At 40.1% G+C, this 21,175-nt stretch overlaps 1 protein-coding gene across 4 annotated transcripts in view; it reads left to right on the forward strand.

Annotated features, from left to right (window-relative positions):
* LOC138769420 (carcinoembryonic antigen-related cell adhesion molecule 1-like) overlaps positions 1-21,175 on the forward strand; it is an 86,864-nt gene that overhangs the window by 25,763 nt on the left and 39,926 nt on the right. Inside the window, exon 1 of one of the 4 annotated variants that reach the window (XM_069947875.1) lies at positions 4,097-4,344. The exons of 2 other annotated variants lie outside the window; for them this stretch is intronic. In XM_069947875.1, the coding sequence (XP_069803976.1) occupies positions 4,128-4,344 (217 nt within the window). In that variant the 5' untranslated portion in view covers positions 4,097-4,127. Of the gene's footprint in view, positions 1-4,096; positions 4,345-14,814; positions 14,875-21,175 lie in introns of those variants that run through there. One more of the 4 variants, XM_069947878.1, reaches the window with a different exon arrangement.

Raw genomic sequence — 21,175 nt, forward strand, 5'->3', positions numbered from 1 at the left:
CTCCCCCATAGTATATAGCTCCCCTGTGCTCCCCCATAGTATATATCTCCCCTGTGCTCCCCAGTAGTATATAGCCCCCTGTGCTCCCCCATAGTATATAGCTCCCCTGTGCTCCCCAGTAGTATATAGCCCCCTGTGCTCCCCCATAGTATATAGCTCCCCTGTGCTCCCCCATAGTATATAGCCCCCTGTGCTCCCCAGTAGTATATAGCCCCCTGTGCTCCCCCATAGTATATAGCCCCCTGTGCTCCCCCATAGTATATAGCCCCCTGTGCTCCCCCATAGTATATAGCCCCCTGTGCTCCCCAGTAGTATATAGCCCCCTGTGCTCCCCCATAGTATATAGCTCCCCTGTGCTCCCCAGTAGTATATAGCCCCCTGTGCTCCCCCATAGTGTATATAGCCCCCTGTGCTCCCCCATAGTATATAGCTCCCCTGTGCTCCCCAGTAGTATATAGCCCCCTGTGCTCCCCCATAGTGTATATAGCCCCCTGTGCTCCCCCATAGTGTATATAGCCCCCTGTGCTCCCCCATAGTATATAGCCCCCTGTGCTCTCCAATAGTATATAGCTCCCCCTCCCATACAACATTGAAAAAAACAAACACTTACTCACCTAGGTCCACGCGTTCCTCTTCTCTTCCCTCTTGTGGCCGCACTTCCTGCAGTCACAAGAGGCTGCACTCCGCTTACCCTCGCGCCGACGCTCCAGTGACGTCGGCCGCTAGAGGGAGAGCGCGGCCTCTTGTGACTGCAGGAAGTGCGGCCACAAGAGTGACTGACAGGGAGGGAGCCAATGGCTCTCTCTCTGTCAGTGTCGCTGCTGCTGCAGCGCTGAAGCGCCGCAGCAGCAGCGGGCGGGCGGGGGCAGCGGCGGACGGGGGGGCCCTGCAGGGGGCGCCATGGAGGGGTAAGTAGATTACCCATCCATGGCGCTCCACCCTGACAGGCTGGTGGCCGGAGCCCTGTGCGACCGCATTGGTCGCACATAGCAACGGCCGGCCTGCTCGGGGGGGGCCCCTTTAACCAGTGGGCCCGGTGCACGTGCACCATGTGCCCTCTGGTTAAAGCGGCCCTGTGCTGGGGCTTCTAGTTGTTTTGTGTATAGAGGTCCTGCTGTAATAAATATATATCTATTACAGCAGGACCTCTATACACAAAACAACTAGATATCTGTATCTATCTATCTATCTATCTATCTATCTATCTATCTATTATCTATCTATCTATCTATCTATTATCTATCTATCTATCTATCTATCTATCTATCTATTATCTATCTTCTATCTATCCATCTATCTATCTATTATCTATCCTCTATCTATCTATCTATCTCCTATCTATCTATCTATCTCCTATCTATTATCTATCTATCTATCTATCTATCTATCTATCTATCTATCTATCTATCTATTTATCTATCTATCTATCTATCTATCTATTATCTATCTTCTATCTATCCATCTATCTATCTATTATCTATCATCTATCTATTATCTATCTATCTATCTATCTATTATCTATTTATCTATCTATCTATCTATCTATCTATCTATTATCTATCTTCTATCTATCTATCTATCTATCTATCTATCTATCTATTATCTATCATCTATCTATTATCTATCATATGAACATGGAAAGACCTCTAGTTCTCCTATATACAGGTCCTGCAGTGATATACAGTGTGTGTGTATATATATATATATATATATATATATATATATATATATATATATATATACTGTATATCACTGCAGGACCTGTATATAGGAGAACTAGAGGTCTCACCATGTATATATATATATGTATATATATATATTCAAAGGATGAGAGCAGCACAACTTGTAATGACTGGTGCCAGCGGGTCGGACCGTAGACCTGGGTCCACTGTAGTATATATATAGATGAACCAGCAGCACTCTGTTCTTTGTAGTTCAAAGCAAAAGTGTCTTTATTCCATATAAGTGCGACGTTTCAACCGCCTCTCGCGGCCTTTTTCAAGCATGTATATATATATATATATATATATATATATTCCTGTGACTGGGTCTGACTCCTCCAGAGTCCTGACACCCACAGAGATCAGGAGATACAGGAGGAGAAAGATATGCAGCAGCCGTATGTTTCTTTTGCTGCAAATCTTTCCTCGCCTGTTTCTCCATGATTTGCTCCTCAAAGTGGCCCGCCGAGGCTCTGTCGCCCAAGGGCCCACAAAAAGCTGGAGCCCCCACAGATCTATGTATTCTTATATGCCACAAAGCATCCAGTGTATAGGACCCAACTACAACAGCTGCAGGCACTACAACTCCCAGCATGTACTGACAGTCTGCAGCCCTCAGGATATGCTGGTAGTTGTAGTAAAAGTAGTACAATCCTCTGATAACTGCCGCTGTAGACAGATGTATGGCTGGACCTTCAGGGCTGATGTCACCCACAGATTGCAGCCACCAGGAGACTCTGCACACAGTGATTTATTAAAGGGTTGTCCTCTCAGAGACTACAACTCCCAGCATACCCTGAGAGCTGTATAAATGGAGGGTGTTCTGAGATTTGTCACAGATACAGATGAATCCAGCAGAGGAGCGGGTCAGCATGTCGTGTCTCACTGGTTGTATATTGGTGGCTCCAGGTACCCCAGTCCAACACTGGACAGAACCGGTCCCCAAACTAAGACGTCCCCGGCCTCCTTCCTTCCTCCATCACGTCTGTTTGATGAGAACAGCGGGCATCAAGCAGAGTGGCACCCAAGTGCCAGGGTATATACCATGCATGTACAGCAACGTGGGGGGGGGGGGGCGCCTCTGCGTGCAAAGTGCCTAGGGCAGCATGAACTCTAAATACAGGCCTGAGTGTGAACATAGCCCATCTCTGGTTTTGTTTGTATGTACCCCCAGAATTGTAAAACACTGCAGAATTAATTCTTGGCACTATATAAATGATATTTATTATTATTATTATTATTATTATTATTATTAAGATGAATAGGACTCATTTTCAGTCGCAGATGTTTCTACAGAAAAATTTGCCTCATGCAAATCTGCCATGTGTAAGTAACGGCTTTTGTCTTTATAATAACGGACGCAACTAATGTTCAAGATCCTTATTTGCAACTGTTGTTTACTAGAGATGAGCGAGTAGTGAAATATTCGATCCCATTATAGTCTATGGGAAAAAAAATTGCGGCACTTGGAAATTCAAATTCGACCACTTGGAGGTCACCAAGTCCCCCATGAAACTTCCCTAAACGATGCGAACACCTCCGGCATGACACTGGGACATTAGGGGGAGCATGCCTGGGTGCACCCAATACCCCAAAATCGCAGTATAATGCCACTCTCCGCAGTTGTGAAGGAAAAATATTTGCGAACGCTTTACGAATGTTTACGACAATGTGCACACATTTCATTCTTATTTCTTGCACAGTGTTACATACATGATTCCAATGTGCGTCTGTAGAGTGTCATGTTGTTCACGCGTATCACGCGTCATGCTGTACGAACGTTACTGGAACAGTGTGTATCACATGCCGTTTTCTGGGCTACTGGAACAATATGTATCATGTGCCTTTTACTGGGCTACTGAAACAGTATATATCAGGTGCCCTTGGTGGGCTACTGAAACAGTATACAGTGGTACCTTGGTTTAAGAGTAACTTGGTTTAAGAGTATTTTTGGTTGAAGAGCTCACAGTTTTTCAAAATTGTGACTTGGTTTAAGAGCATTGCTTTGGTGTAAGAGATCCCTGTACTGGGTGGGAGGGGCATGATCTGCATAGCGGAGTCTACATCTTTGTACTATGACCCAGGAAGTCTCCCTCACCTTCCAAATCATAGTAGATCCACTTCAGGCTGGGGCTTACATTAGGGCAGGGCCGGGACAAAGAGTAGGCAGGGATAGGCGATGGCCTAGGGTGCCAAACAGCAGGGGGCGCCACCAGGCCGAACCCGGAAGCCGCAAACGAAAGTTGATTACATCAGCCCCATGTCGGGAGATTCACAGCCTGTGAGTCTTCAGCTGCTGCTGTACATAGGAGGGGGGAGGGGCGGCCTCCTGCTGAGGACACTGCTGTGGCTGAGCTCCCACTCCCAGGAGGCGTCTGACTTGGTGCAGGACGGCAGCATGGGGGAATGTGCAGCATTACTCATCCCCTGCTGCACATCCGCCTGCCTGTGGGAGCTGCTCAGCTGTCGGGCCAGAGAGGAGGAGGTGAAGAATGGCGGCCTGCAGACACAGCACATGGTGACCAGGAAGTGTCTGCAGCTCTGTCTGTCCTGGGCCTCTCATCTGCATTGTTGTCTTCATCACCAGCAGACCCCTCCATGACAGTCCCAGAATGGAAAGAAGGTGCAAGCGCCACACACCTAGAAGGGAGGTAGCTGTTGTGTGTGTGTGTGTGTGTGTGTGTGTATATATATATATATATATATATATATTACATAAATGTGTGTATCTCTGTGTGTGTGTGTGTGTATACATAAGTGTGTGCCTGTATACATGTATATATACTGCCTGTCTGTATACATAAATGTGTGCATGTGTAAGTGTGTGTTTCTGTGTGTATATACATAAACATGTCTGTATACAGTATGTAGTTTTTTCTCTATGTATATTACTGGAAGGTATGTATAAGCTCAGGTTCACACTGCTTTTTGTGTTCATGTTTCAGTTTGAATAGAAAAGCGTAGGTGACTATGCTAGTGTATATACAGTAATATAGGTGACTATGCTAGTGTATATACAGTAATATAGGTGACTATGCTATTGTATATACAGTAACATGGGTGACTGCTAGTGTATATACAGTAATATAGGTGACTATGCTAGTGTATATACAGTAATATAGGTGACTGCTAGTGTATGTACAGTAATATAGGTGACTATGCTAGTGTATATACAGTAACATAGGTGACTATGCTAGTGTATATACAGTAATATAGGTGACTATGCTAGTGTATATACAGTAATATAGGTGACTGCTAGTGTATGTACAGTAATATAGGTGACTATGCTATTGTATATACAGTAACATATGTGACTTTGCTATTGTATATAGTAATATAGGTGACTATGCTATTGTATATACAGTAATATAGGTGACTATGCTAGTGTATATACAGTAATATAGGTGACTATGCTAGTGTATATACAGTAATAAGTGACTATGCTATTGTATATACAGTAATATAGGTGACTATGCTAGTGTATATACAGTAATATAGGTGACTATGCTATTGTATATACAGTAATATAGGTGACTATGCTAGTGTATATACAGTAACATATGTGACTTTGCTATTGTATATACAGTAATATAGGTGACTATGCTATTGTATATACAGTAATATAGGTGACTATGCTAGTGTATATACAGTAATATAGGTGACTATGCTATTGTATATACAGTAATATAGGTGACTATGCTAGTGTATATACAGTAATAAGTGACTATGCTATTGTATATACAGTAATATAGGTGACTGCTATTGTATATACAGTAATATAGGTGACTATGCTAGTGTATATACAGTAATATAGGTGACTATGCTAGTGTATATACAGTAACATAGGTGACTATGCTAGTGTATATACAGTAATATAGGTGACTATGCTATTGTATATACAGTAATATAGGTGACTATGCTAGTGTATATACAGTAATAAGTGACTATGCTATTGTATATACAGTAATATAGGTGACTGCTATTGTATATACAGTAATATAGGTGACTATGCTAGTGTATATACAGTAATATAGGTGACTATGCTAGTGTATATACAGTAATAAGTGACTATGCTATTGTATATACAGTAAAGTGACTATGCTAGTGTATATACAGTAATATAGGTGACTATGCTAGTGTATATACAGTAACATAGGTGACTATGCTAGTGTAATATAGGTGACTGCTAGTGTATGTACAGTAATATAGGTGACTATGCTAGTGTATATACAGTAATATAGGTGACTATGCTAGTGTATATACAGTAATAAGTGACTATGCTATTGTATATACAGTAATATTGGTGACTGCTATTGTATATACAGTAATATAGGTGACTATGCTAGTGTATGTACAGTAATATAGGTGACTATGCTAGTGTATATACAGTAATATAGGTGACTATGCTAGTGTATATACAGTAATAAGTGACTATGCTATTGTATATACAGTAATATAGGTGACTGCTATTGTATATACAGTAATATAGGTGACTATGCTAGTGTATATACAGTAATATAGGTGACTATGCTAGTGTATATACAGTAATAAGTGACTATGCTATTGTATATACAGTAAAGTGACTATGCTAGTGTATATACAGTAATATAGGTGACTGCTAGTGTATGTACAGTAATATAGGTGACTATGCTAGTGTATATACAGTAATATAGGTGACTGCTAGTGTATGTACAGTAATATAGGTGACTATGCTATTGTATATACAGTAATATAGGTGACTATGCTAGTGTATATACAGTAATATAGGTGACTATGCTAGTGTATATACAGTAATATAGGTGACTATGCTATTGTATATACAGTAACATGGGTGACTATGCTAGTGTATGTACAGTAATATAGGTGACTATGCTAGTGTATATACAGTAATAAGTGACTATGCTATTGTATATACAGTAATATAGGTGACTATGCTAGTGTATATACAGTAATATAGGTGACTATGCTAGTGTATATACAGTAATAAGTGACTATGCTATTGTATATACAGTAATATAGGTGACTATGCTATTGTATATACAGTAATATAGGTGACTTGCTATTGTATATACAGTAATATAGGTGACTATGCTAGTGTATGTACAGTAATATAGGTGACTATGCTAGTGTATATACAGTAATATAGGTGACTGCTAGTGTATGTACAGTAATATAGGTGACTATGCTAGTGTATATACAGTAATATAGGTGACTATGCTAGTGTATATACAGTAATAAGTGACTATGCTATTGTATATACAGTAATATAGGTGACTATGCTATTGTATATACAGTAATATAGGTGACTGCTATTGTATATACAGTAATATAGGTGACTATGCTAGTGTATGTACAGTAATATAGGTGACTATGCTAGTGTATATACAGTAATATAGGCGACTATGCTAGTGTATATACAGTAACATAGGTGACTATGCTATTGTATATACAGTAATATAGGTGACTATGCTATTGTATATACAGTAATATAGGTGACTGCTATTGTATATACAGTAATAAGTGACTATGCTATTGTATATACAGTAAAGTGACTATGCTAGTGTATATACAGTAATATAGGTGACTATGCTAGTGTATATACAGTAACATAGGTGACTATGCTAGTGTAATATAGGTGACTGCTAGTGTATGTACAGTAATATAGGTGACTATGCTAGTGTATATACAGTAATATAGGTGACTATGCTAGTGTATATACAGTAATAAGTGACTATGCTATTGTATATACAGTAATATAGGTGACTGCTATTGTATATACAGTAATATAGGTGACTATGCTAGTGTATGTACAGTAATATAGGTGACTATGCTAGTGTATATACAGTAATATAGGTGACTATGCTAGTGTATATACAGTAATAAGTGACTATGCTATTGTATATACAGTAATATAGGTGACTGCTATTGTATATACAGTAATATAGGTGACTATGCTAGTGTATATACAGTAATAAGTGACTATGCTATTGTATATACAGTAAAGTGACTATGCTATTGTATATACAGTAATATAGGTGACTATGCTAGTGTATATACAGTAATAAGTGACTATGCTATTGTATATACAGTAATATAGGTGACTGCTAGTGTATGTACAGTAATATAGGTGACTATGCTAGTGTATATACAGTAATATAGGTGACTGCTAGTGTATGTACAGTAATATAGGTGACTATGCTAGTGTATATACAGTAATATAGGTGACTATGCTATTGTATATACAGTAATATAGGTGACTATGCTAGTGTATATACAGTAATATAGGTGACTATGCTATTGTATATACAGTAACATGGGTGACTATGCTAGTGTATGTACAGTAATATAGGTGACTATGCTAGTGTATATACAGTAATATAGGTGACTATGCTAGTGTATATACAGTAATATAGGTGACTATGCTAGTGTATATACAGTAATAAGTGACTATGCTATTGTATATACAGTAATATAGGTGACTATGCTAGTGTATATACAGTAATATAGGTGACTATGCTAGTGTATATACAGTAATAAGTGACTATGCTATTGTATATACAGTAATATAGGTGACTATGCTATTGTATATACAGTAATATAGGTGACTGCTATTGTATATACAGTAATATAGGTGACTATGCTAGTGTATGTACAGTAATATAGGTGACTATGCTAGTGTATATACAGTAATATAGGTGACTGCTAGTGTATGTACAGTAATATAGGTGACTATGCTAGTGTATATACAGTAATATAGGTGACTATGCTAGTGTATATACAGTAATAAGTGACTATGCTATTGTATATACAGTAATATAGGTGACTATGCTATTGTATATACAGTAATATAGGTGACTGCTATTGTATATACAGTAATATAGGTGACTATGCTATTGTATATACAGTAATATAGGTGACTGCTATTGTATATACAGTAATATAGGTGACTATGCTAGTGTATGTACAGTAATATAGGTGACTATGCTAGTGTATATACAGTAATATAGGCGACTATGCTAGTGTATATACAGTAACATAGGTGACTATGCTATTGTATATACAGTAATATAGGTGACTATGCTATTGTATATACAGTAATATAGGTGACTGCTATTGTATATACAGTAATATATGTGACTATGCTATTGTATATACAGTAATATATGTGACTATTGTATATACAGTAATATAGGTGACTGTGCTACTATTGTATATACAGTAATAAGTGACTATGCTATTGTATATACAGTAATATAGGTGACTGCTAGTGTATATACAGTAATATAGGTGACTATGCTAGTGTATATACAGTAATATAGGTGACTATGCTAGTGTATATACAGTAATATAGGTGACTGCTAGTGTATATACAGTAATATAGGTGACTGCTATTGTATATACAGTAATATAGGTGACTGCTAGTGTATGTACAGTAATATAGGTGACTATGCTAGTGTATGTACAGTAATATAGGTGACTATGCTATTGTATATAGAGTAACACCTTGGTATACGAAACACATTTCCCTCTGAAGTTTTGTTCGGTACTGGAACATTGCTTTCAGAAAATCGGGGGGAGAACTGTCAGGTTGTATTAAGGTGTTCAGACACCAAGGTTACAGGTTTTGGATACCCACTGCAAATACTACTGTATGTATTGGGGCTCATAATACAGTGTGGGGGCACTTTTAGGGCACTATACTGTCTGTGGCGCACCAGTTCTTATAACACTGGGATCGGGGGGGGGGGGGGGGCCATTTGCCTTCTCTGCCTAGGGCACCAAAACTTCTTGTCCCGGCCCTGCATTAGGGGACATGACTGTGGAGGTAATCTCTCGGACAGAGAGGGCTGCATGTATGTGCCCACATCTGCCCTGCTCATTCCTTCATGCCCCCTGCAGTCTCTGCCAGCCATTGTGTTTCCCATCCTCCCTATTATGGGGATCTGCGGCTCCATCCTGTCTCCACAAACTGCTGCTGTGTTATCAGGTTTATGCACTTACTATACATTATACACCACATGCTGATTGCTATACTGTACAGTAACATAAAATATCACATATTCTGCTGTTTCTCATTGTTTGTTTCATCTGTTTTACATGTTATTCAGAATAATAAATCATCATTTTTGGGGTGTGGAACCAATTGTCTGCATTTCAGTGATTTCTTATGAGAAGTTTTGTTTTGGTTTAAGAGTGGATTTGCATTACAAGCACGGTCCTGGAACGAATTATGCTCATAATCCAAGGCACCACTGTATATCAGGTACCCCTGGTGGGCTTCTGGAACAGTATGTATAATGTGCCCTAGTGGTGTTAAACAGGGACACTATAAGTCACTTGTACACACAGGGTACTGGAATGAATACACCTGCTGCTGCTGTTATATCATCTATTTCTTAGCACTGAGAAGCTTTGGATTCAGAGATGACTTTTTCGCTTGATCTTAGCCCTGAAAAGGACTTTTGGGTTGCCTATCTATCTGCCTAAACAAAACGCTACTAAAACCTTTCTCTCCTTGCTGTAAGATCTTTCCCTGGATAGGTTGAAAGCGCATCTGCGGTCAAGAGTCGGGAGGCTTGTATTTAAGATTCGAGGTCATATGGTTCAGCCATCCAATGACTGCGTGCATACTCCCAGGGTCCCTCACGGCCTCCCTGCATGGTATTGGAATAAAAAAAGCACCAACTGCGATGGGAGGGCTTTCGAAAGTTTCCCGCGTATTTGTCACACTACTCGATTGAATTCAAATCTTTCGAATACCGCAATATTCGATTGAATACCATGCTAGTGTATATACAGTAATATAGGTGACTATGCTAGTGTATATACAGTAATATAGGTGACTATGCTATTGTATATACAGTAACATGGGTGACTATGCTAGTGTATGTACAGTAATATAGGTGACTATGCTAGTGTATATACAGTAATAAGTGACTATGCTATTGTATATACAGTAATATAGGTGACTATGCTAGTGTATATACAGTAATATAGGTGACTATGCTAGTGTATATACAGTAATAAGTGACTATGCTATTGTATATACAGTAATATAGGTGACTATGCTATTGTATATACAGTAATATAGGTGACTGCTATTGTATATACAGTAATATAGGTGACTATGCTAGTGTATGTACAGTAATATAGGTGACTATGCTAGTGTATATACAGTAATATAGGTGACTGCTAGTGTATGTACAGTAATATAGGTGACTATGCTAGTGTATATACAGTAATATAGGTGACTATGCTAGTGTATATACAGTAATAAGTGACTATGCTATTGTATATACAGTAATATAGGTGACTATGCTATTGTATATACAGTAATATAGGTGACTGCTATTGTATATACAGTAATATAGGTGACTATGCTAGTGTATGTACAGTAATATAGGTGACTATGCTAGTGTATATACAGTAATATAGGCGACTATGCTAGTGTATATACAGTAACATAGGTGACTATGCTATTGTATATACAGTAATATAGGTGACTATGCTATTGTATATACAGTAATATAGGTGACTGCTATTGTATATACAGTAATAAGTGACTATGCTATTGTATATACAGTAAAGTGACTATGCTAGTGTATATACAGTAATATAGGTGACTATGCTAGTGTATATACAGTAACATAGGTGACTATGCTAGTGTAATATAGGTGACTGCTAGTGTATGTACAGTAATATAGGTGACTATGCTAGTGTATATACAGTAATATAGGTGACTATGCTAGTGTATATACAGTAATAAGTGACTATGCTATTGTATATACAGTAATATAGGTGACTGCTATTGTATATACAGTAATATAGGTGACTATGCTAGTGTATGTACAGTAATATAGGTGACTATGCTAGTGTATATACAGTAATATAGGTGACTATGCTAGTGTATATACAGTAATAAGTGACTATGCTATTGTATATACAGTAATATAGGTGACTGCTATTGTATATACAGTAATATAGGTGACTATGCTAGTGTATATACAGTAATATAGGTGACTATGCTAGTGTATATACAGTAATAAGTGACTATGCTATTGTATATACAGTAAAGTGACTATGCTATTGTATATACAGTAATATAGGTGACTATGCTAGTGTATATACAGTAATAAGTGACTATGCTATTGTATATACAGTAATATAGGTGACTGCTAGTGTATGTACAGTAATATAGGTGACTATGCTAGTGTATATACAGTAATATAGGTGACTGCTAGTGTATGTACAGTAATATAGGTGACTATGCTAGTGTATATACAGTAATATAGGTGACTATGCTATTGTATATACAGTAATATAGGTGACTATGCTAGTGTATATACAGTAATATAGGTGACTATGCTATTGTATATACAGTAACATGGGTGACTATGCTAGTGTATGTACAGTAATATAGGTGACTATGCTAGTGTATATACAGTAATATAGGTGACTATGCTAGTGTATATACAGTAATATAGGTGACTATGCTAGTGTATATACAGTAATAAGTGACTATGCTATTGTATATACAGTAATATAGGTGACTATGCTAGTGTATATACAGTAATATAGGTGACTATGCTAGTGTATATACAGTAATAAGTGACTATGCTATTGTATATACAGTAATATAGGTGACTATGCTATTGTATATACAGTAATATAGGTGACTGCTATTGTATATACAGTAATATAGGTGACTATGCTAGTGTATGTACAGTAATATAGGTGACTATGCTAGTGTATATACAGTAATATAGGTGACTGCTAGTGTATGTACAGTAATATAGGTGACTATGCTAGTGTATATACAGTAATATAGGTGACTATGCTAGTGTATATACAGTAATAAGTGACTATGCTATTGTATATACAGTAATATAGGTGACTATGCTATTGTATATACAGTAATATAGGTGACTGCTATTGTATATACAGTAATATAGGTGACTATGCTATTGTATATACAGTAATATAGGTGACTGCTATTGTATATACAGTAATATAGGTGACTATGCTAGTGTATGTACAGTAATATAGGTGACTATGCTAGTGTATATACAGTAATATAGGCGACTATGCTAGTGTATATACAGTAACATAGGTGACTATGCTATTGTATATACAGTAATATAGGTGACTATGCTATTGTATATACAGTAATATAGGTGACTGCTATTGTATATACAGTAATATATGTGACTATGCTATTGTATATACAGTAATATATGTGACTATTGTATATACAGTAATATAGGTGACTGTGCTACTATTGTATATACAGTAATAAGTGACTATGCTATTGTATATACAGTAATATAGGTGACTGCTAGTGTATATACAGTAATATAGGTGACTATGCTAGTGTATATACAGTAATATAGGTGACTATGCTAGTGTATATACAGTAATATAGGTGACTGCTAGTGTATATACAGTAATATAGGTGACTGCTATTGTATATACAGTAATATAGGTGACTGCTAGTGTATGTACAGTAATATAGGTGACTATGCTAGTGTATGTACAGTAATATAGGTGACTATGCTATTGTATATAGAGTAACACCTTGGTATACGAAACACATTTCCCTCTGAAGTTTTGTTCGGTACTGGAACATTGCTTTCAGAAAATCGGGGGGAGAACTGTCAGGTTGTATTAAGGTGTTCAGACACCAAGGTTACAGGTTTTGGATACCCACTGCAAATACTACTGTATGTATTGGGGCTCATAATACAGTGTGGGGGCACTTTTAGGGCACTATACTGTCTGTGGCGCACCAGTTCTTATAACACTGGGATCGGGGGGGGGGGGGGGGGGGCCATTTGCCATCTATGCCTAGGGCACCAAAACTTCTTGTCCCGGCCCTGCATTAGGGGACATGACTGTGGAGGTAATCTCTCGGACAGAGAGTGCTGCATGTATGTGCCCACATCTGCCCTGCTCATTCCTTCATGCCCCCTGCAGTCTCTGCCAGCCATTGTGTTTCCCATCCTCCCTATTATGGGGATCTGCGGCTCCATCCTGTCTCCACAAACTGCTGCTGTGTTATCAGGTTTATGCACTTACTATACATTATACACCACATGCTGATTGCTATACTGTACAGTAACATAAAATATCACATATTCTGCTGTTTCTCATTGTTTGTTTCATCTGTTTTACATGTTATTCAGAATAATAAATCATCATTTTTGGGGTGTGGAACCAATTGTCTGCATTTCAGTGATTTCTTATGAGAAGTTTTGTTTTGGTTTAAGAGTGGATTTGCATTACAAGCACGGTCCTGGAACGAATTATGCTCATAATCCAAGGCACCACTGTATATCAGGTACCCCTGGTGGGCTTCTGGAACAGTATGTATAATGTGCCCTAGTGGTGTTAAACAGGGACACTATAAGTCACTTGTACACACAGGGTACTGGAATGAATACACCTGCTGCTGATGCTGCTGTTATATCATCTATTTCTTAGCACTGAGAAGCTTTGGATTCAGAGATGACTTTTTTGCTTGATCTTAGCCCTGAAAAGGACTTTTGGGTTGCCTATCTATCTGCCTAAACAAAACGCTACTAAAACCTTTCTCTCCTTGCTGTAAGATCTTTCCCTGGATAGGTTGAAAGCGCATCTGCGGTCAAGAGTCGGGAGGCTTGTATTTAAGATTCGAGGTCATATGGTTCAGCCATCCAATGACTGCGTGCGTACTCCCAGGGTCCCTCACGGCCTCCCTGCATGGTATTGGAATAAAAAAAGCACCAACTGCGATGGGAGGGCTTTCGAATGTTTCCCGCGTATTTGTCACACTACTCGATTGAATTCAAATCTTTTGAATACCACAATATTCGATTGAATACCATCTCGATCGAATCGTATTCGCTCATCTCTATTGTTTACTAAAGGACGGCCATCCTGTTGTGTGAACAAAGCCTGTAATTGTACAGAGATTTCTGCATTTCCACCACTTTACCAGTAGGGGGCGAGTGTTCCATGCATCACAAAAGACTAACCTGTAGCTAAGCTTACTATTACACAGAAGTTTTAAACAGAAAGTTCAGGAAATATGAGATAGATCATAGTAAGAGGAAGAACACGGAGATGGGACAAGGTCGGGTTCTTCTCTCATGGATTCTGCTGCTACAAGGTGCAGGTGAGGAATTTAATGGTCTCAGAATATATAGATATAAATTTTAGAAATGTTTTAGCAATTTCATCTTTGTTATTCAGTTTCTCCTCATATTATTACTATTATCAGCCTGCAGTACAGGATACCTATAGTTACTTACACAAAGGGGAAAAGGGGAAAAGTTTTATTATGCTGTTTTTTTTTTCTTTTAAGACTTTTCACTAGTACTGCACACCATGCTGGTGTCTCCCCCTACCTCACCAAATCTGCCCCTTGATGTGTGATGCAGAGTACAATGCACTGAAGCTCAGGCTCAGAATCTGATAGTATTCAAGTGAAGTTAAAGCAGAAATAAAGCAGGAGTTCGACTCACTATTTGCCGTCTTCACATTTCTTTATTCATATATGTGTATTCATAAGGCTGAGGAGGCTTTTTTAAAGGGAACCATTCACCCCGTGGCCCCCGTTATAAACAGACAAACAGTCACATAAAGGTCAATATACTTACCATATCGCTCCCGGTCCCGTCCCGGATCTCGTTGTTGACACGGAGAAATCGCCGAATCTTCTTCTCGCGCCCATTATGGTAATGAGCGCCGCCGGCCCGAAGTCCAGCCTTCTCCCCGCCTCCGACACTTGATTGACGCCGGGTCTTCTTCGTCTTCTCTCTTCTCGCCGGATCCCGCGCAGGCACCGTGACGGTCGTTTTCGGCGCATGCGCAGTTCACAATTGAAGCCGCTCCACAGCTTCAATGTTTACTGCGCGTGCACCGATTGTCAGAGCTGGTGACGTGTTGGACTTCGCGCATGCGCGGTACACAGGAACGTCAAGAGCACGTATCCTGTTTACCGCGCAGGCGCAGAAGAGATGACGAGACCTTCGCAACGGCGCCTGCGCGGGAATTCGTGAGGAGACTGAAGACTGAAGACGTCAATCAAGTTCCAGGAGGCGTGGATGGGCGGCGACGAGAAGAGGACCTCATGAATAAGTTGGACTCGTCCGTCGTTTCCTATGGACGTTGGACTCATCTCAGCTCATTACCATAATGGGCGGGAGAAGAAGATTCGGCGATTTCTCCGTGTCAACAACGAGATCCGGGACGGGACCGGGAGCGATATGGTAAGTATATTGACCTTTATGTGACTGTTTGTCTGTTTATAACGGGGGCCACGGGGTGAATGGTTCCCTTTAAGGTATGCATACACGGAGTTAGCGTGGGTCCCGTCTGCCGCGCAACGTTTTGAGGGTGTATCCCTCTTACTCATGCGTGCTGACGGGATGTACGCCTCACCTTTTACTTTCATGAAGCCCGACCCTATGCGAGACATCACATATTGGATTTACGTAAGAATTCAGTCATACATTTTTTTTAATATATATGCTATACAAGTAGTATTATAGATAATAATTGGAAATATAAATATAGATAAACCGGACTTTAATATAAAAGGACATGAAAAGGTCTCATAATTAACCTATAAATTTCACTTTACAAAAATGCCCTAAAGCTACAAATTTCGTTTAACCCTTTCGGTTCCACACTCTCCAGGGTTCTGATCCAATAACATTCTCTCTGTAATAACCTTCTTCTGATGCTGGTTTGTGTCCCTCTGTTGTCTACTTCTTCTAATACATGCCCTTTCAACTCATGTACTTGGTGTTCTCTTTCTTTGAAATGTCTTGCTACTGTTGTCTCACCATATGATGTTTCCCCTGTGGTTATATGTTCCCTTTTTAAATGTTTCCTTATTAGTGCTATATGTTCGTTGATCCTTATTCTGACCTGTCTACTTGTTTGCCCCAAGTAGACTATACCACATGGGCATTTTAAAAGGTATATCACATTGCTAGTAGAGCACGTGTAATATCCCTTTAAGGGGATCTCATATCCTTTAGTAGGATGCCGCATGGTTTCACCTTTAGTAATGGATGAACAATTCTGACAGTTTAAACAAGGGTATGTACCTTTCTTTCTGGCTCTCAAAAATCTTTGTTTTGTAAAGTGAAATTTGTGGGTTTATTATGAGAACTTTTCATCTCCTTTTATATTAAGGTCCAGTTTATCTATATTTATATTGCCGATCATTATCTATAATACTACTTGTATAGCATATATACTAAAAAAAAAGTATGCCTGAATTCTTACGTAAATCCAATATGTGATGTCACGCATAGGGCCGGGCTTCATGGAAGTAAAAGGTGAGGCGTACATCCCGTCAGCATGCGTGAGTAAGAAGGATACACCCTCGAAACGTCGCCCAGCAGACGGGACCCACGCTAACTCCGTGTATGCATACCTCAAAAAGCCTCCTCAGCCTTATGGATACGCATATATGAATAAAGAAATGCGAAGACAGCAAATAGTGAGATGAACTCCTGCTTTATTTCTGCTTTAACTTCACTTAAATATTACAGATAAGATTGGCTCCAATTCACATTGCAGTGTTGAATATAGAGACCAGTGGCGGTCGAGAATTGTGTGAGTCTTCTCATTTACTCTGTTCACCTGCACAGACAATTTTGCACGTCAGAATCTGATAGACCAGGGGTCCTCAACTGGCGGAGGCCAGCTGTCTGGACCCCTGACCAGACTTCCCAACCGTCCCATGTGTCCCGTTCCCCCACCGCACTGCCTCCCGCCCCATAGGCGTACTGTCCTTAGATTTCCGTACGCCTGTGGAGCTGGGGGCAGGGTCAGCCTGGCTGCCGGCTAATACGCGCTCTCTGGGGACGTCCCAGGGATTCCTCAGCAGAGCATGCTCCAGTGACCTCAGTGTACGCCGCCGGCCTGAACTTCCGGTAGAGCAGACCGGCGGCATACACTGAAGTCGCTGGTGCACGTTCTGCTGGGGAATCCCCGGGACGTCCCCAGAGAGCGCGTATCAGCCGGGGACCGGGCCGACAGAGGAAGAGAAGAAGACAGCCGCAGCGGGGGGAGCGAGGTGCTAGGTGAGTTGTGGTTTGTTTGTTTTTTTTGTCTGGGCGACTTGTACGAAGGGGCTATATACTACAGGGGAGAGCGCACAGGGGGGCTATATACTACAGGGGGGCTATATGGGAGGGGGAGAGCGCACAGGGGGGCTATATACTACAGGGGAGAGTGCACAGAGGGGCTATATGGGAGGGGGAGAGTGCACAGGGGGCTATATGGGAGGGTGAGAACGCACATGGGGCTATATGGGAGAGGGGGAGCACACAGGGGGCCTATATGGGAGGGGGACAGTGCACAGGGGGCTATATGGGAGGGGGGGAGCACACAGGGGGCCTATATGGGAGGGGGACAGTGCACAGGGGGCTATATGGGAGTGGGAGAGTGCACAGGGGGCTATATACTACTAGGGGGTGCTCACAGGGGGGGCTATATACTACTGGGAGAAAGAACAGGGGGGCTGTATACTACAGGCGGAAAGCGCATAGGGGGCTATATACTACGGGGAAATCGCACAAGGGGGCTATATACTACTGGGAGAGATCACAGGGGGGCTATATACTACTGGGAGAGATCACACAGGGGCTATATACTACTGAGGGAGAGCTCACATGGGGGCTATATACTACAGGGGGAGAGCGCACAGGGGGGCTATATACTACTGGGGGAGAGCGCAAAGGGGGCTATATACTACTGAGGGAGAGCTCACAGGGGGGCTATATACTACAGGGGGAGAGCGCACAGGGGGGCTATATACTACTGGGGGAGAGTGCACAGGGGGGCTATATACTACTGGGGGGTGCTCACAGGGGGGCTATATACTACTGAGAGAGCATAGGGGGGCTATATACTACAGGCGAAAAGTGCATAGGGGGCTATATACTTCTGGGGGAAAGCGCACGGGGGGCTATATACTACTGGGGCTATATTAGAGGTAGAGAGTGCACAGGGGGCTATATACTACAGAGGGAGAGCTCACAGGGGGGCTATATACTACTGGTGGAGAGCGCACAGGGGGGGGGCTATATACTACTAGGGAAGTCACCCCCTTTGTACCTAATTTCAATGAAAGAGAAAAAATGTGAGTTTTCCGCTAATAAGAGGCAATTCTGTATATAAATAGTTGAACAACCTTTGTGAAAAGTAACAAAACACGTTTCCTACTGATGTTCAGCTCGGACCTTCACCTGACAATAGACCCTGGTAAGTGGACCTTCACTAAAAGTTATGATACAATGAGGGAAGTGCGAGATCAACTGCAAAATAGTGTCTGACGAGGTGAACCTGAGAAAACTCCTATACCCTAGGAGAAGAAAAGATAATTGACAAAATGTGGGAGATCAGGTCCTCAAGAGAGACAGGAGTAGAAAATAAAAAGTATATAATATAATAAAATAAAAGGTAATAGTCCAGAATATGGAAGGGTCTCAGGAGGGCTAAATAAATATGGGTGAAGACATGCGATAGAAAATCAGGGTTATTAGAAACTAGATGGGAAATCACTGGTAGTGATGTGACTAGATGATGAATAATGAATGTGAATATAACAGATCACCTAGATCTAATCAAGATTAAATAAAACAGAAAATGTGCATAGGTATAAAAACAACAATAAAATGGTATAAAGCACAAATAAATATTGCAAAGTAGATAAATTTATTTTACAGATATAAAAAGTAGATCTGGTACCAATCTCAAAAATGTGTTAGAATGCTAAAAATACCAATGAAACATGAGAAATAAAAAATAAAAAATAAAAATGAAAAAAATGAAGTAAAATATGAGTCCTATGTATTTTGATAAAAAGGAAAAGGAGATGGGAAAAACACAGAGCAATTAGGTGGTAAATTGGGTATACCCAGTCAATAGAAACTCTGCAGAGAGGAGTTAATTGATTTATTTTGAAGTAATACAATGGAGTTGTAAACAAGCAATTAAGTTGTAATTGGTCATCTGTGGCTGGTGATAAGTTGATGATTGGATCTTGTTAAGTATCCATAATATTTGTACAGTCATTAAGTGATTACTCAGCAAGAGTTACGGTGTTTGCAGTTCAGGCAACTGTCAGAGAAAGCCGGCAGTGATGTGCTCTCACTTGTTTAACACTTTGTGAGCTGCTTTTGCAGTATAATGTAATAAAATAAAAATGCTCACTGAATTAGTGGTTATCAGTGAAAGAAGCAGTATTTGGATTTACTGCAGTGCTTCAACTGTCAGAGAAAAGCCGGCAGCGATGTGCTCTCTCTTATTTAACACTTTGTCAGCCGCTTTTCTGCAGTGTAATAAAAAGATCCTCACTGAATTAGTGCTTGTCAGTGGGAGATGCAGTATTTAGATGTGATGCAGCACTTCTACTGTGATAGACAAACGCCGTTTGTTAAATGCAAGATAACAGTTGCTTGATAGGAAAATAGCTTGTGGTGCGATATGCACCTCTCACCCTTCTGCCGGTTGCTGGTTTCAGGCCAGGTCGGGTTCGGTGTGGAGCTATTCTTTTTCCTTTTCGGCGTGATCTGGTGCTGTTCCAAGTGTTGTAGCAGGCGCCTGCGGCTGGGTTTGCCTTCAGATTTATGGAGAGGATGACTTGCGCATGCTCAGTGGAGTTTGGGGCCCGCGGGACCTCGTGGATTTTTGGCGGCAATTACAAATTCTGCCGTTGGTGAGAAACAATTTTTACGTGGATGTAGTCTTATGGTATAAATTGCAGTGGGACTAGGAATTAGCTGGACGCGTTTCAGAGCCTTCTTGGCTCTTTCCTCAGCAGCGGATATAGTGTGAAAATGATGGAAATGTCCGATATTTAAAGGGACCATTCACCAATGATTAGATGCTAAATATCCAGTAGAGTCTAATCTCCGGACTGGAACATGAGTGACTGGTAAACAGTGGGGTGGATTTGATCAGAATAAAAAAAGGTACAATAACTGAACAGATCAAAGTGAAGTATATTGGAATATATTATATTATGTATATGCACATACACGATCAAATGCAAATACAGATAAACACACACAGACACACATATCTAAAGTAATAAATGAATGAAAACTATAGTGGAGACCAAATAAAATGGAATAACCTGTATAATTATTCATTGGAGTGATTATCAAGCAGTTATCAAAAGGGTTAGGATGTGAAGATGAGGTTTGGGGATATGGTAAGATGGAAAAATGTATCAATTAAAATAGTTATATGCTGGACAGAATGAGGATGTGAATATAAATGATGGTTTACATATCTTATTGATGCTAATCATGCATAAAAAGAAGGGGTAGCTGAAAGTTCTTTGTATAGCTGCAAGTGTCTTGTATAGTTGAAGATGTCTTGTACTAAACTTGTAGCTTGTCTGGAACTTGTTTATATGTAGTGTATGAATGTGGGCAACAGGGGACCAA

This window comes from Dendropsophus ebraccatus, chromosome 12 (assembly GCF_027789765.1).
Source record: "Dendropsophus ebraccatus isolate aDenEbr1 chromosome 12, aDenEbr1.pat, whole genome shotgun sequence".
Classification (NCBI taxonomy): Eukaryota; Metazoa; Chordata; class Amphibia; order Anura; family Hylidae; genus Dendropsophus; species Dendropsophus ebraccatus.